The following is a 17610-nucleotide window of genomic DNA, read 5'->3' as shown; positions in this document are numbered from 1 at the left end:
AGGTCAAGTGGGTCACTTGGCTTGTCTCATGAAAGGTTGGTCACTGCTAACTGTCCGGGGGCCACAACATAAGTATACTTCTCAGAGTCAATATTGACACGCTGGTCCAACAATAAAAGGCAGCTAACCATTAAAGCAGAGAGAAAGAATCTAATGACCCATCAAGTCTTTTTGTACTCTGAGAATCCCTCAACCACACAACTTACAGTTCTTACATGTCAGCTTGCATGGAGTACACTTTCCTTCCCCATATATAAAGACGGAAAACACCCTATTGTTATGTTTTAAACCAAATTATAGAAGCTCGCCTTTATTAAGTGATGTTAAGCTTGAGTGGTGAGGATGTCTTACTGTGCTACAGTGAGCTTAATTCAACAGCATAATTTAGGTTATTGGTATTGGGTTATTAGCTTAGTATTGAAGCATAAAACACTTTGGCCTTTTTCAGAAGTTATAGATGGAATGTAAACGTTATTTAAAGATTGACTGTGTATTTTTTTCGGTTTATTGAGGTATGAATCGAAAAATCGATGTGTAAACTGTATGAATCCGCAGTAATAAAAGTAGTGCGCCTCGGTGGGCGTGGCTTAATTTGTTACATCAACCAGGCTGTTTTTACATTCATTGGGAAATGAATGCAATAACACGTGACCAATTCAGCTAATCAGAATGTAGGAATTTCAGTGAACACAACGAAAATTTAAATTAGCCATGAACATGCATGTAGAACGTTTCATGGATATTGGCTGTCGATATATATTTTCTTATTAGCTACAGCATCAAAAACTGATCATAAGAGAGTGCATTGCAACAATGTATTTTTTATGCCAAATTCTTTTTTTTCAAACAATATGAAGCATAAGTGTATATTTTAAGAATGTTCGGGGACAATTTATTTAGTTCGATAAAATCCCAGTCCCCACCACCCATTAATATCAAACGGTCGGTCCCTAAGTTTACTGAAGGTAAGTTAGCAAGTTATGCTAAATAGATATCGGGTCAAAAGTGTCGCGAGTCACTGTCTGTCAAGAGTTGCGCTCCTTGAGCGTGCCAGGATCATATGATCGATGGTTCGAATCCCAAATTCGCTTTAACTGATTCTAGGTTTGTCAGCACCATACCGTTCTCGTGGATCTCGTGTTTAAGGTCACATCTGCTCCCACATTAAGCCGACACGCCGTGATACAACCATCTTCCCGAGACAAGATTTCGATTTCGTTGCGCGATTTTGATTGGACTAAGCAGACTCGTTAGTCCAGCCAAACTGTAACTCCATAATAGCAGCCTATTTCGGCAAGGGTGGAAACGGGACTTTTAGTCAGTTAACTCCCTTGCCTCGGGAAGATGCGATACAACTGAAATACTGTTAATAGCGGCGTTAAACCCGTCTCACTCTTGAAAACATTCGCGTAAATTTCTTAGGTCATACGTGTAATACTTTTACATACGATAATATCTTGTCCGTTACAATTTTACCTTCAGCCAAATGCGCCTTTGATACAGCAGTCCGGCGTTTCTCATACATACCACATTCCTTTTCGAAAGAACAGTTGTTCCCTTGCTTCATTCGGTGTGTTCATGGCCCTGATCTATTTATTTGTATATTTCCTGGCCATAACAAATATTCTGTACTTCGAAACATCTTCCTTTTTTCTATTTTGTTTGAGGGAGGCACGGGTGGCCTAGTCGTCTTAGGTGCCGCGATTCACTGTGCACAGTTGCGTCCCTAGGAGTGTGGGTTCGAATCCCGTTTCGCCCCGATTATGTTTCTAGGTTTGTCAGCACCATACCCGTGCGTTTGGGTTTCGCCGAAGTGGTAAACGTCTGAGACCTGCATCACTTCGGTCTTTCACATTAGGCTGACACGCCGTGATATAACCGGAATACTGTTAAAAGCGGCGTTAAACCCAACTCACTCACTATTTTGTTGGAGGTTGTATGAATGTGGAGGGCTGTACTCAACGAACTTGGCGATAACATTCCACTTCATCCTAACGAGGCTTGAGTTCCCAGCACATTAATCTATCGAAATAAAACTTTTGTACCAGTTCGTACTGCGCAAATAAAATAAATAAATAAATAAATAAATAAATAAATTCCGGCTTAGTTCGGCAAGGGTGGAAACTGGACTTTTACAGTCAGTTAACTCCCTTGCCTCGGGAAGATTTGATATAACTGGAATACTGTTAAAAGCGGCGTTAAACCCAACTCACTCACTCACTATTTTGTTCGGAGGTGGTATGTGTATGGAGGGCTGTACTCAACGAACTTGGCGATAACATTCCCTTCAACCCTACTGATCGGCCTACTCTAGTTCAACTTTAGTTCCCAGTGCATTAATCTATCGAAATAACACTTTTGTATCAGTTTGCATGTACTGCGCATAGTAATATTATTGCAGAGCTACCGATAAAATCCGTAAAATCCCCCCCCCCTTACCCCCCCCCCCCCCCAATATATATATATATATATATATATATATATATATATATATATATATATATATATTAAAAAAATATAAAAATATACAAAAAATATACAAAAAAATAATTATAAATAAATAAATAAATAAAAAATATATAAAATATTCAAAACCAAATTACTTTCAATTAACTTGCGTACAGAAACGCATGCATTAAATACAAGCTCAAATGTATAAAAACAGCAGCGTACATCCCCAATGAAGCTTTTTCAGCGTACAAAGGAGCTAAATTCAGAATCACAGTTACAAGCTTATTTACTTTCCGAGTCAAGCCTATATATTTAGAACAGTAATATAATCTAAAACATTATTTCATTTTTTTAAATCTTAAATGTTCACTAATTTTAGAAAAAAAGAGTGATGAATAGATGAGTGAAAAAATATTGGTTACCCAATGAAAAAGTTAATAACCAAATTAAAAGAGAAACCCTCGAGTAAAAACTCAATTGCTTAAAAAGGCATCTGGAGCTCTGTAATGAGACCCTTCTTATAAGGTGAAGAGCCAGCCGTGTGGTACACGAAGGTAGGGTAATAACACTTTGTCCCCGTCCGGTTAAACTGTAGGATCCACTTCTCTCGCACCAAACATGACTGCTGTAATAAGCTTGGAAAACACCAAGTAATTTCTATGCAACCACACGGAAGGCCGCGTGTAACGGTGTCCCAGTTCCCCTGAAATAATCAAGGTACCGTATTTCCTCTATCAGACGCCCGGGCTTCTATTTATTTCGGACAAACCTTTGACCCGGCGTCAATTAGAGGCCCGGCTTCTATTAATACCCCCATTTCACTATGACCACGAATGTCCCGAAAGGGAGTCCTCATTATATAATTTAGGTCCCAAAAAGGGATCATTATTTGTATCAATTGATCGACCCGGCGTCTATGAGAGGCCCGGCTTCTATTTTTTGCACTGAACAATTGACCCTGCTTCTATTAGAGGCCCGGCTTCTATTAATACCCCCATTTCACTATGACCACGAATGTCCCGAAAGGGAGTCCTCATTATGTAATTTAGTTCCCAAAAAGGGATCATTAACTGTATCAATTGATCGACCCGGCGTCTATTAGAGGCCCGGCTTCTATTTTTTTGCACTGAACAATTGACCCGGCTTCTATTAGAGGCCGGCGTCGATTAGAATTCAGGCGTCTAACAGAGGAAATACGGTAATCATATTCTCAAGCACATCACTGTGTGAGAGAGCCCTGCAGGATCTGGTATCAAAGCTAAAATTCATGCATTACATTCAGTGGAATTGAGATGAACTGTATTTAATGTTGATCCGGTCCACTAAGGCATATTTTACTGTAAATACGGACAGAAAAATCTGATGCTGTGGACAGCAAGATTTATTTACTTCCCCATACTGGTTACATAATGACGCACTCACGCTTTCAGACACAGCATACTTGTGCACTGTGCAGATGCCCCTCTGTCACATCCATCATCAGTTTTAACCCATGGGGATTTCGGATGAGAACATTGATCCAGCAATCTATGCTTGTCGTAATAGACAACTAAATTGATCGGATGATCAATATGACTTTGTTGATTGCATGTTATCGTATGCCAATTGCGGGGATCGATGCGCATAATGTTATTGATTTTGACACTTGATTGTGTGGCCCAGGTCGCCATCATATATATCTCGTATATTGCGGAGTGCGACCTTGACATGACTACCAAACGAACGAACGAACGAACAGCTGTTCTTGCATTCGTCACCACTCGCCCCTTTCCGTAACCTGCTATTCGGCTTGTCCCGGAATAACACGAGTTGGTCACGAATGCTGTTCTTGATGAATAAATATGTTACTGGTGCTATACAGGTTGTCTTTCATGCTTCAAGCACACGCATCCGTCAACTCATCACAATGTAACCTTACAGCTTCTAAGTCAACGGTATTACATCCAGGAACCACACTAGTCCATGCTGTGACGGTCTGACGGTCAAACTCCCATGAACTTAGTGTGTTTTCCCTGGGCCAACAACGTCTCGCAGTCTTTCTTCAAGATGTCCACCGTCAGGAATGCCAGCGTCTTGCCCACCTTCAGGGTGCGAGCGTCAATCAGTATGGGCTCGCCCGTGGGTGCCGCTTTCAGAAATCTACAAATGACACCATACTAAAGTATTCGTGATATCTGACATCTAAGTTCGAGTTTTCAATATTTGGTATTGAATAATAACGATCTGTGTTGGTAATAGATAATAAATCCACTCACGAAACGTTCAGGTCGACAGTGACACCTGGTTTCTTCTCGCCGGTAGTCATCACCGCCCACGTGGACACGGCGTCCACAAGCGTGGCTGCCACGCCCCCGTGCAGTGACCCCCGGGGATTTGACAGCTCGGGAGACACGACCAGTTCACACACACAGCGTCCCTCCTCGCCATCCACCACGCGGATCTGGGACGAACAAGTGTGCGCATTTTACGAAATTTGACAAAAAACGCTTACCAAGTCAAAGAAGAAAGGACCCGTGAAGATCCGGGGTAGAATAGGTCTTCAGCAACCAATGCTTGCCGTGAAAGTCGACTATGCTTGTCGTAAGAAGCGACTAACGGTATTGGGTGGTCAGGCTCGCTGACTTGATTAATGCATGTCATCGTATGCCAAATGTCGATCGATGCTCATGATATCAATCACAATCGATTATTTACAGACCGCCGTCATATAGCTGGAATATTGCTGAGAGCGGCGTTAAAAAACAAACAAACAAAAATGAAAGGGAAAGATATTATTTCCACAGAAAATAACCCGGACACGATTAGTGATTTGTCTGTGCACAGGAGACTTAATCAATATGTACGCCTAGAGTCCATCTGTACAATCATCATAAATGTATCTGATTGCAGTAATTTAACCTTTGAGCATATGATGTCCATAGTAGATCTATAAGGTTTAATATTTAATATGCCGACGTGGTCTAGTGGTAGAGCGTCCGCCTGGAGAGCGGAAGGTCCGGGGTTTGATCCCCGGCCGCGTCATACCAAAAGACGTTAAAAGATGGTACTTATTGTTAGCCTGCCTGGCGCTCGGCATTAAGGGGCTAAAACAAGGAGTGGTCGGCTCTGAGTCAGTATACTGTGTCTGAGTGGGGTATTCATGTTAAACTGCGGCATGGTATCTCAATGAGCTAGCTAGCACTATAAATCGGCATCAGTCCGGACTAGTACAAGCAGCCACACACACACACACACACACACACACACACACGAACATGCACGTCGCTATATATTAAGTGCAATAATCTTGGAAGAGACGTTAAACCCCATTTCACCTAACCTTTAATATGCCGACTATGCTGGTCGTAAAAGGCGACTAACGGAATCGGGTGCATGGTCAGGCTCGCTGACTAAGTTGATGCATGTCATTGTATCCCAGTTGCGTGGATCGATGATCATGTTGTCAATCACTGCATGGATTGTCTGGTCCAGACTCGATTACGTACAGACCGTCGTCATGTACCTGGAATTTTGCTGAGTGTGGCGTTTAACAACAAACCAACAAAAGATTTAATATGCAAGCCCTGGTAAGTCTATCTTTAGAATCGCAGTGTGTCGAGCTCTGATGTTCGCGGTTTAAGCATATACGTCTAATGCCAACAACACCATTACTGTTGTTTCGGTATCTCACCTGCTTCAATACAGACTCGAACCCCGTCGCGGCCACACGATTAGCGACAAGTTGCCGGAGCACTTGCAACACAGGTCGCGCCGAGGAACTCATGGTTGTGATTGTCAAGGGAAGTAACTCTATTTTCCTTATGACCCTACATATTTTCACAAAACCAACGGTAGCGCGCACGTACTTTGATTATCAACAGAGAGAGGTCTCGAAGTTGGGGCATTCACATTACTACACAAATTTCAAAGAACCATTCCGATTCTTCAATGTTATATTTTAGATTTGTCTCATTCTAGGACCACTTTAATCATTAGCTAGGCTACCTCACCACACAACAGCTCTACAAGAGACAAGGCACCAGATCGCAAGCTCGATTCATTAGTCACAGTCCTACAGACAGGTGGCCCTGTCTAACCTGTTGGACCCGTCCTTACCCAGAATCCAAGAAACATTCATAGAAAGATATGAAACACATGGAATCAGATCAAAAACTGATGTCAAAGTTGCATAAGCATGAATTAATGCTCAGAATTCCCTCAAATCCAAGTGAATACATCTCTTATAATGACAATCTCAGATAACCATCCTGTTCTGGTGTCTGTGACTGGCGACCTGCTGGCAGTATACTCCAATAACAGCAACCTCGAGTGGCATCTGGACTGCCTGATACTCTGATGATTGGAGCCGTGTCGGATTGTGGGTTACGGTCTATTAGAATTGGTCCCCAGCAAACTACGCTTGTCTAGCTAGGTGACTAAGTTCATGCATGGCATCGTTACCCAATTGTTGCTCACAACATCAAAAACTGGAATGTTGTCCTGACACAATTATTTTCAGGCCGCCATCATTCGTATATATATATATATATATATATATATATATATATATATATATATATATATATGCCATCATTCATTATTTATTCACGCCTCTTTAACAGTATTCCAATTATACTGAACCAAATTAAAAACTTCACAATCCTAAAATTTTAACACTTTGACCAATTATCATTGTGGGCCCTTGTTGTGTATTTAAACAGTAATGGCCACGTAATGTCTTCAGATAACACCCGTTTTTGTGCAGGTGAATCGATTAAAATCATGTGCACAGCATTATAGTGGCAAAAGTGTTTTTTCACGTGCAACTGGTCACGTGGCCATAATACCGCACATGTTTTCAGCCATACTTGTTAGAAGTCATTAACAAAAATAGAAAAACACAAGAAAACAAAAGTCTTTACGGCCATTTGTCATGCCACGCCTTTCAAATGTGCAACGTGAACGTGCCATCGGCATGTTGAGGACGGGAACGTCCGTAGCTGAAGTCGCAAGGACGATAGGTTGTAGTGGATGGACTGTTTATGATTTAAAGACGCGTCTACAGCAAACGGATACCACCTCTGATCGCCATCGGGCAGGTCGACCACGTGTGACGTCACATGTAGAGGATCGTCAGATTGTCTTACGTCACCTCCGTAACCGATTTTTGACGGCTACATCAACCAAAAATGAACTGTTTAGGGGTAGACTGAGTGCGCAAACTGTTCGAAACCGTCTGAGAACTGCTCACCTTCAAGCACGACGTCCATAGTGCGGGCCGATTCTGACTCAATTACACAGACGTCAACGTCAATTGTGGGCACAGCGACACCTACGATGGACTCAGAGGAATTAGAATCAAGTCGTCTTCAGTGATGAATCCCGATTTTATCTTCCATTTGCTGATGGTAGGGCGAGGGTGTGGAGGCGCCGTCATGAACGTTACGCCCAGTGTTGTGTACAGGAGGTTGACAGATTTTGAGGCGGAAGTGTCATAGTGTGGGGTGCTTTCTGTGGCAATGCATGTTCCAGGCTTCTTGTCATCCGTGGCAACCTCAACACTGCTGCTTAACGCAACTATAGGTACTGGCACCAGAACTTCTGCCTTTTATGGCAGCACATGGACCCGGTTTGATCTTCCAACACGACAATGCCAGACCCCACACAGCAATTTTGGCAAGGAATTTCCTTCAGAATGCGGGAGTCAACGTCATGGACTGGCCGTCAAGATCTCCCGACCTCAATCCCATCGAACACTTCTGGGATGCTCTTGGCAGAAGTCTGCGCGCTCTCCAGCACCAACCACAGAATTTGCAAGATCTTGGCACCATTTTGCAGCAACAATGGCGTCGTCTTCCCAATCATGTGTTCACAAGCATCACAAGGTCCATGCGGAGGTTTTGTGTGACAGTTGTCAACACACATGGTGGCCGTACACGCTACTGAACTTGTGTGCCATCAGGTTCTCATGCTTGGGACATATGATTTAAACTGTTGATGTTATTACCGAATACCGTTGGTACTTGGAACAAATCATGGTTACCACTGTTTATTAAAATCCTTCTTTGGACATTAATGATTAAAAATTACCTTCTCTGATACAATTGTCCGTTGTATATCATATATGGGATTACTTTTAAAAATGTGAAGTTTTTAATTTGACCATTTGTATATATCGCAGCGTGTCAGCTTAATGTGGGAGGAAAGCCCAAAGTGATGCAGGTCTCAGACGTTTACCAAGAGCACGGGTTAGTGCTGACAAACCTAGAAACATAATCTAGGCGAACCAGGATTCGAACCCACAATCATAGGTTCCTGGCGTACCCAAGGGACGCAACTCTGCACAGCAAATCACAGCGCCTTAGACGACTGGGTCACCCTTGCCCCAGAGAGAGAGAGAGTATTACTGAGTGCAGCATTACAGATCAATTACCAATTACCAACAAAAAATACATATTTGTTAATTATTTATTATGACAAAAAATTGTACACATGATGGACGGAATGTGAAAGTCTGTACAGGAATCTACTGCTGTCAACCATGTAGAGCACTCCCGTCAACGTGTAGTTTGTGTACCGACACAAAGTGGTCGTAGCCAGACTCGATGACAACCCTCATACACTGAGCTCGCTTGTTGTTCATTGGGAACTCCTCGTTTTGAAGCTGGTGATCTGTCGACTCCAACTCTGAAATTCAAAATAACAAGCATATTAAGATGACTTTAAGTTGAAATAAACAATACTTGGTCAACAACAAGTCATACAATGAAACATAATTTCCACACATGAAGTCACACACACACACACACACACACAAACACACAAACACATATATATATATCTGATGTTACAGGGATGGTTTGGTGTTTATGATATGGTTGAACTACAAATTAATCTTTGGAAAGAATACAAATTGTCAAAAAGACCACTACTAGCTAGACTTTATCCTAATTTGACAAACAGCACACACTCCTAACACAATAGTGAGTAAGTGAGTATGTTTTTAAGCCGCTTTTAGCAATATTCCAGCAATATAACCTACCACAATAAGCAGCAGCCATTATTTAATCTATCCTGTTACAATGTTCTTCACACTGTAAACTTATAAATCTACATGACAAATTGTATACTGTAACTGGTTTACATACATCTAAATTTTCAAAATTGATGAATATCCTATCATAAAAGCTCAAGAAATTGAGGAAATCAGCTGTTTTATGCTATTTTGTAAGTAGCAACCTTGACCTTCAAAGTCAGCCAATCATATGGCAGAAACATCACCTAACTATACAGGTGATACTTTCCAAGTACTTCCTTTTTTCAAGTGATAGATAATTGGATTTACACACCCCATTTCTGTCAACTGTTTCAGTTTCCAAATTAAAAACATAGTTCATTGTCAGTAGGATCTCATGAAAATTCTCTAAACTGTCAAATGATATCCGAGGAAAGGGGTTGGCACAAAGGCAGTATTCTTTACTTAGATTTGCTGCCATGACGGCCATGTTGAATATTTTACAATAAAGTCTACTTTCTTTTAGGAACATGTAGAACAAGTTCTGAGAATACTCTGTTTTCTAACTTTCTCAGTTGCATAGAACTGATTTTTCAGTTCAACAAATTCATTTGTTGTCTCAAACTTATTGTTTTCCCAAATAACAAGTGTAAGTACAAAAGAGCCCTGATAAGTTCAACTGTAAAATATGTGCATCACCATGAAGGTGAAACTAGAAATTCATTATTTCATTTGTTATCTCAATTTTGATAACTAAAGATGCTATTTCTTATTTAACATAAATTTTTCCATATCAAATCTAATATAGTTTACATATGACATCCCAGGTAGAGAATAGGTCTTCGGCAACCCATGTTTGTTGTAAGAGGCGACTAAAGGGATCAGATTGTCAGGCTCACTGACTGGGTTGATGCATGTCATTGTATGCCAATTACGTAGATCGATGCTCATGATATCAATCACTGTACTGTCTGGTCCAGACTTGATTATTTACAGACCGCCGTCATATAGCTGGAATATTGCTGAGTGTGGCGTTAAACAACAAACAAACAAATACATGTGATATCACTCTTTTGGTCTTGTGAATGACATTGCCATGATTGAGAAACAGTTTTCAAGTGTGTCAAACACTCATATAAGTAAAACTTTCTCTCAAATCCCTTCAAGCTCAACATAAAGGATGACCGATGAAAACCCACGTGCTTGCGTTAACACAGAAACCTGCGTTTTTAACACATCAAAATCATATAAACACGCAAAAAATATTTTGCATGAATGTTTTGCACACACAGATTGTGGTATACTTAATTTTGTATTAATACCATGAAATAAAAAACTAGTCAAAGCTGATAGCCTGCTTACGATGTTCAGACGAAAATAAATCAAAACCTGGAAATTCCCATTGCTAAAAATAGAGTGTGTCCAGATGGAGCTTTGAATCGCATCCTTTATATTTCCATATATGGTCTTTGGGCAACGGAATAACTAATCTCAGACACAGGATGTCATTCGTTACCATCGAGGGAATTCTCAGAAGTAATAGTCGATAATACGAACGATCATAAACAGCGACGAAAGAAAACTTCCACACCTGGGCAGGTGCTAACAACAGTCATATTTATTTTATTTATGATTGAACGTTCATTATATCAAAAATGGACCGTAAGTTAAAGCTTGGTCATAATTCTTAGCTGTACTGGTACTGATTTTATTGAAATAAAAACTTCACACGTGAAATATTTGAATTTAAAATTTATTATTTCATTTCTGCATGCTCTGTACAAAAACCTACCGCGAACACTGATTTACCAATGACCATGCAGGGTCAACATCTCATACTCCACTTTAACAACCAGTCCAATTTCAAAAAGCCAAATAGGATTTGAAAACCTAACTCTATTTCATCAAGTACCATTATATTGTATACAAACCCTTCTCAAGGATTACTTCAAACTTCTCGGGAGACTCTGATTCAGTAGTTTCAATGATCATCTTTTTGACTGAAATATACATCAATAGACACATCAACTCTATTTGCAAACACATTTCAAATGAAATTCACAAAAGAACATCTTCTAAATCACATACTACAGTATAATGACATTAAGTACACAATAGGCATTTCACTCCAAACACAAGGAGAATGTATTACTGTAATGTCCGTGCTGGTATTCACAATACACCCAGGTTGGTTGGTTGGTTTGTTGTTTAACGCAGCACTCAGCAATATTGCAGCTATTTGACGGCAGTCTGTAAATAATAGAGTCTGGACCAGACAATCTAATGATTGATAACATGAGCAGTGATCCACGCAATTGGGATCGATGAGATGCACTAACCAAGTCAGCGAGCCTGACCACGTGATCCCGATGGTCGCCTCTTACAAAAAGCACAGTCGCCTTTTACAACAAGCATGGTTTGCTGAAGACCTATTCTACCCCGAATCTTCACGGGGCAAATACATCCAGGTGGACGGGGGAAACCGTTTGACAGAAGAAAACATTCATTGTTGCCAAGGGTACAGACTGCATGAACACTTTTGTGAAAATAATCTCTTTTTTTCACATAGCCTAAAACAGTTTTACTTGATAAGCAAAATAACTACAAACACCTGGACACCTGGGTGTAGGTTAAAACATCACTTCGGCAAAACAACACAAATTTAATCTGTCGAAAACGGCTACCTTAATGTCAAGCAAAAACAGCATCTTCTTTTTGTAATAACGAACAAAATGATTTATGTAGTATATTTATGCTTGTAAATGTTCTCTACTACCTTTTTCTTTACAAAAAACATAAAACAATCAATTGCTCTAATACAACACAGTTAAGCTTGTAACTGTATTGTAACAACAGTGTCGTTCACTAATAATGAAAAGCATCTTATCAATTACAGGGTACAGTTATACACATTAATTGTAACAACAATATTAGTTAATAACACATTACCTCAACTCACAGATTTATCATACTTCTAAAGCTTAATAAAAAGAAGAGTCTCAGGCAATAGCTTTTTTAAATAGTGAGCGGGCAGTGTGTTTTTTTCTTTTCTTTGTTGTTCAAACTTGTATGTAACCAAATAAGGAGTTGTGTAACCAAATACAATAAACCTGGGAAAGGGCCTCCCTACATAAATGTATTCATTGATGAGTAAATTACCGGATTACAGTATTGACTACCGTTGGAGTTGGAATATTTAACATGTTTAAGGGTTTGTTTTGTTTTTTTGGTAAAAATGGAAATAAAAACGAAATGTGTGGTGAATGTTAAGTTTCGGGCGGTGCCTGAGAACAAAGATATATCTTTATTTTTTTATTTTATTGTAAATATGTTTCTATTATTGTAAATACTTTTACAATATAAAATAATCACATAGTAACTTCTTACAGTTGCCTTCATCGTCTAAGCTTATAAAAGCTGATTCAAAAATGCTTTATACAGAAACTCCATATGTTCACTAGTCGCATTCATCACTTTGATACAGCATGTTGATTTTTCCTGACTAGCTTCTCACAATACAACACATTGACAAGATCAGTTTCAGGTTGGCATACAGTTAAATCGAATAAAGGTAATTAAAACTCCAAAGATGTGATGTTTTCACAATAAGTTTAGTTGTGCCTCCCAATCAGAGTTGGTAAGTAAATTTGACTTGAGGCTAATTTCTAATGTAAATATGTTTTAAGGCGATTACCATATCACAATTATTTGTGTCTGCATGTTAACCTGTTAGTTTAATAAAATTCTGAAGGTTGTTTCTTTTTTTTAAAAAAAGTAAAATATATGGTGCCATTTTCGCCTCGATCTCATCGATAATCAAGATCTATATTGTGATAAAACGGGTCTTACATCACGAAATGCATCAAATCACGTGAGCACCTTGATTAAAAACATGAAAAGATTTGGAAAATATCTGCTGACATCGAGTTGGCGGTGCACATGCTTTGCAAATCCTGCAATCGACCAAAATCTGCATGACAGTTTACGAACCGGATTTCGATTTCGGTGCGATTTTGATTAGACTATGCATAGTTAGTCCAGCCAAAATTTAACTCCATATGGCAGCCTAGGTCGGCAAGGGTGGAAACTGGACTTTTATAGTCAGTTAACTCACTTGCCTCGGGAAGATGAAAATACTGGACACCTAATGTGATATTTGCATCCATAACACTCACCATTGAAACTGGAGAAGCTTAGCCTAGTCATATTCATGACTGATGAAAATTTCACTATGAATTCCTGTGGGAACATTCCTGTTGTTGTCCAAAATGTTTCTGGATTCCTGACGAACAAATAAAATCAATATTTGAATTTGAATTTGAATAGCATTTAGGAATAAGGTTTGTTGAACCCCTACTTGTTGCGTAAAAATAATTAAGTCCTCTAAATATCACAAGTGTATCTTTCAAAGATGTATTATAAATTTAAAGAGAATCAATCGGTACAATGTGTCAAAAAATGTATTCCATCACCAAAGCACTTCATGATTCGATCATGACAGAATATTGAACACCACTCTAATAAATTGTCAGTTTGTGTATTCATGGCTATCTTAATGCAGCGTTTTTACCCATGGAGCATATAAAATGTTCCATGTGCGATGTCGTACTATCCGACATCCACTGTATTAGCGACCAGTGGATTCTGATTAGTAAAAGTGGTTAGAGACGGTTTCGCAGCTAAGTCATTCCCACTTTATTTTGTTCAACATGTTCAATGAGCAGAAATACATTTTTTTTCTAATTAATCATAGTTACCCGTCGATGACATTTTCTGGAGGATGTTTGTCATCACTTGACGAAGCTAACAGAATCTGTGCCCCAGCGTTTCCCAGTGCGACATCAAACATGTTGTAAACACAAGCACCAAGATTACTTTCAGTCCCGGTGACAGTCGCTTGTAAACACAGGAAGTGGGATTCTGGAATGTCTCTTTCTGCGCATGTTCAAGATGCAAACTGTTTTCTTTAGAACACATGTTCCTTAGATAATGTATAAACAAAATTCATTACTTTTTCAGAACGCATGTTCATGTCAGGTTATGTTTATTATTAATAAAGTTCTACCGTGCATTTAACTGCTGTATTGTTTTCAACCGCGTAAACTTTGCAGGTGTGCATAATATTTTTCATCGATGAAAAAGGTAAGGTGTATAGCAAATGGTCTAATGGTCTGAGACCGCGGGAGATATAATAACACTTCGTCGAGAGCATTTGAAAGCGCACACCCATGAGAAGATATAAAAGAGTTTGCTTCCTTATAAATGACATTAATTATCAACAATGCAAAAGAAGCTTTGTTCAAGACCAAATAGAAGAGAAAATTATGACGCACCTCAAAACGATGAAACCACTGAAGTTGAAACTGTCAAATCCTTGATGGAGCTTTGTGTCATATTTGTTGCTAACAACCTTCATTTTGTTGACTCGTTCTTGGGCTTTCCAGATATAATTGGTGAAAGAATTTTTACAACTGCACTTTCTCTTGATAAATTCTCAGCCAGAAATTCAAGGCTTGAAGCAAACGTGAGCCCATTTAGTGCTGCATATGGAAGTATTGTTATTGACAGTCTCTCTCTGTCAGGTCAACACCTTGTCATAAACAATTACCTGGAAACAATATGTCTTTTCACTGACTTGAGTAAACTTGATCTTTCATGTTGTGGTCTTGGTGATGACCATGAGTTGCTGCAGCATTTCTCACAACTACACAGGTGATTGTTACTCTTTAAAAGTCGACAATTTGGGAAATAGTGCCAACCAAAATAGTCTTACCTTGGTTATGATGTCTCCCTAATTGTCATGCACCACACCGAGTTTGTCAGATAGCTTGAAATCACATAGGTCATATTTGAGGTGCATGCAATAATCACAACCATCTAGAGTTCAATTCTGCACCTTGATGCATACAAACAGAAACGACGGATAACTCACTCACTTACCCATACCCAGAATAATCTTGATAAACATTTTCTGAATTTACATGTCTAAACTAGTGTTGCTTTTTGGGTCATCAGCAAGTGCTGAATGACAGACTTGTGAGTAATTGAGTAAGATAAGTTTTAAGTGCCATTTCTCCTTTTGTGAATATCAAGGATAGAATTAATCTTTATGGTTACTCAGTTGATACATGGCATGGTGTCACAATTGTATGGATCAATGCTCATGGTGTTAATCACTGGATTGTCTGGCCCAAACTGGATTATTTACAGACAGCTGTCATATTGCTAGAATACTGCTGAGTATGGCATTAATCAACAAGCAAACAAAACAATTTTCCATTTGTCTATCATCTGTTCCAGACCTAACTGGGGAGATCATACACAATAGTATATAGAGACATCATATGATTTGTTTCCACTGTACTGTGATCATGTTGTTACTTTCTAGAATCACTTGACTGCCACACAATTGTTGTTCTTGACACAAGTTATCATGAATATATTGTTATGTCTGACATGGAATTCTGTCTAATCCGACATCTATCCAATCTAACACTATTTCCTGGTCCTTCACAGTTTCAGAATACAGTCTACTGTATCTTAATATTTCTAATAACACAATATTCAAATGTAACCTACTAACACACTTCCATATAATAATAATAATATAAATGTATACCTGCTATGACTTCTATTCTAACAATAGTTTGACCTTGGATGTCCACTCACCACTGCCTTGTTTACTGCCTTAAATATGTGTTGTAGATCAAATGAAGTAGAATCTAAGAAACTATGAAAAATATTACAGTATTTGATATAATAAGCGCCCCGCTCTTATAAGTGCCTACGGCGATATTTGCAAATGTATTGGCTAATGAACAATCCCAATTAACACCCCTTCCAATTGATCAATGTACACAAGACTTATTTATTTATGTATAATACGCACTCGTGTGTTATATGCACCCTTAATTATAGGCAATTAAATTCTGGAAAAATATATCTGTCGTAGATAAACATTTCAGGCTGTCAGCATAAACCACAAAATTTATCTTTCAACTCTGTTTCTTTCACCAAAATAATAATATTCCAATAAGAGCCTCTTATTTCTAATTTTGAGAGCAACCTGGGCACTTATTATGTCAAATACGGTATTTCAAAATCACACTGGGATGTTGGAGTGAAAAAAATCAAAGTAGAAAATCAAATTATGTCCTGTAACAGTCATCGTAATATACAAACAAAAATCATGTTTTGATTTTGGATTGTGATCAAGGTTTTGACAATCTAAATTTCTTTCAGTTTACAAACCCTAAATCTTCGATGCAATGCCATGACAGACAATGGTATGCGGAAGCTAACAGCGCCAGTTCGGATGTTCAGGCAAGGTCTGCAGATGCTCAGGAATATAGACATATCAGGTGATGAAATGACTTTGATGACGACAAATATTAATACAACACTTATTGATAACGTGGTTGATTGTGACCTTGGGTCATTTCTGAAAACAAGACAAACAAATTTACAGTGATGCTGTCACACGATTTGCACAAGTTGAAGGCTGTCCTTGTTAACCTAGAGATGATGTATTGATAGACAAAGGTAACTAACATGTTCTGTTTTATCACATTGGGAAGTTCTTGGCAGCACATGACTCAAAACTAGTCTCTTTTTCTTTGAAAAATGAAAATGAAATGGTGTTTAAGATGGACCCCCCTAGGTTTTGAAAAACTTTTATTTATTCTTTAGAAAAACGCATTACTACAATATTAAAAAATAATGTTTGTGTTCTTTGCAGAAGTTATGGTGAAATATCTGGATATTTTGATATCCGATAATGGATTAGTATGATTTCCTATTCGAGCTCAATACACATACAGACCCGTGAAGATCTGGGGTAGAATAGGTCTTCAGCAACCCATGCTTGGCGACTAGGCTTCTCGTAAGAGGCGACTAACGGGATCGGGTGGTCATACTCGCTGACTTGGTTGATGCATGTGATCAATCCCTATTGCATGGATCGATGCTCATGTTATCAATCACTGGATTGTCTGGTCCAGACTTGATTATTTACAGACAGTCGTCATATAGCTGGAACATTGCTGAGTGCGGCGTAAAACAATAAACAAACCATGACTGATTAACTGTATGGCAGAATTGCATGGTCCACAGCTCTTTTGAGTAGTATATGTACCTCATATTAACAGGGGGCACGGGTGGCCCAG

General features: G+C 39.0%; 1 protein-coding gene and 1 pseudogene across 1 annotated transcript; both read right to left on the bottom strand.

Annotated features, from left to right (window-relative positions):
* Positions 1–3824: 3824 nt before the first annotated feature.
* On the bottom strand, positions 3825–6214 carry LOC139480048 (acyl-coenzyme A thioesterase 13-like). Its single transcript, XM_071263029.1, has 3 exons — positions 6122–6214; positions 4707–4891; positions 3825–4590 (listed from the first exon to the last, which is right to left on the bottom strand). Exons 1-3 carry the CDS (start codon positions 6212–6214, stop codon positions 4434–4436), a joined length of 435 nt encoding a protein of 144 aa, XP_071119130.1. The 3' UTR covers positions 3825–4433.
* A 2689-nt stretch (positions 6215–8903) lies between these two features.
* LOC139480109 (intraflagellar transport protein 25 homolog) lies at positions 8904–14388 on the bottom strand (annotated as a pseudogene).
* Positions 14389–17610: the final 3222 nt, after the last annotated feature.

This window comes from Haliotis cracherodii, unplaced genomic scaffold (assembly GCF_022045235.1).
Source record: "Haliotis cracherodii isolate W230 unplaced genomic scaffold, xgHalCrac1.p SCAF_4, whole genome shotgun sequence".
Classification (NCBI taxonomy): domain Eukaryota; kingdom Metazoa; phylum Mollusca; class Gastropoda; order Lepetellida; family Haliotidae; genus Haliotis; species Haliotis cracherodii.
The sequence above is the reverse complement of the archived record's forward strand: the minus strand, read 5'-3'. Positions and strand labels throughout refer to the sequence as shown.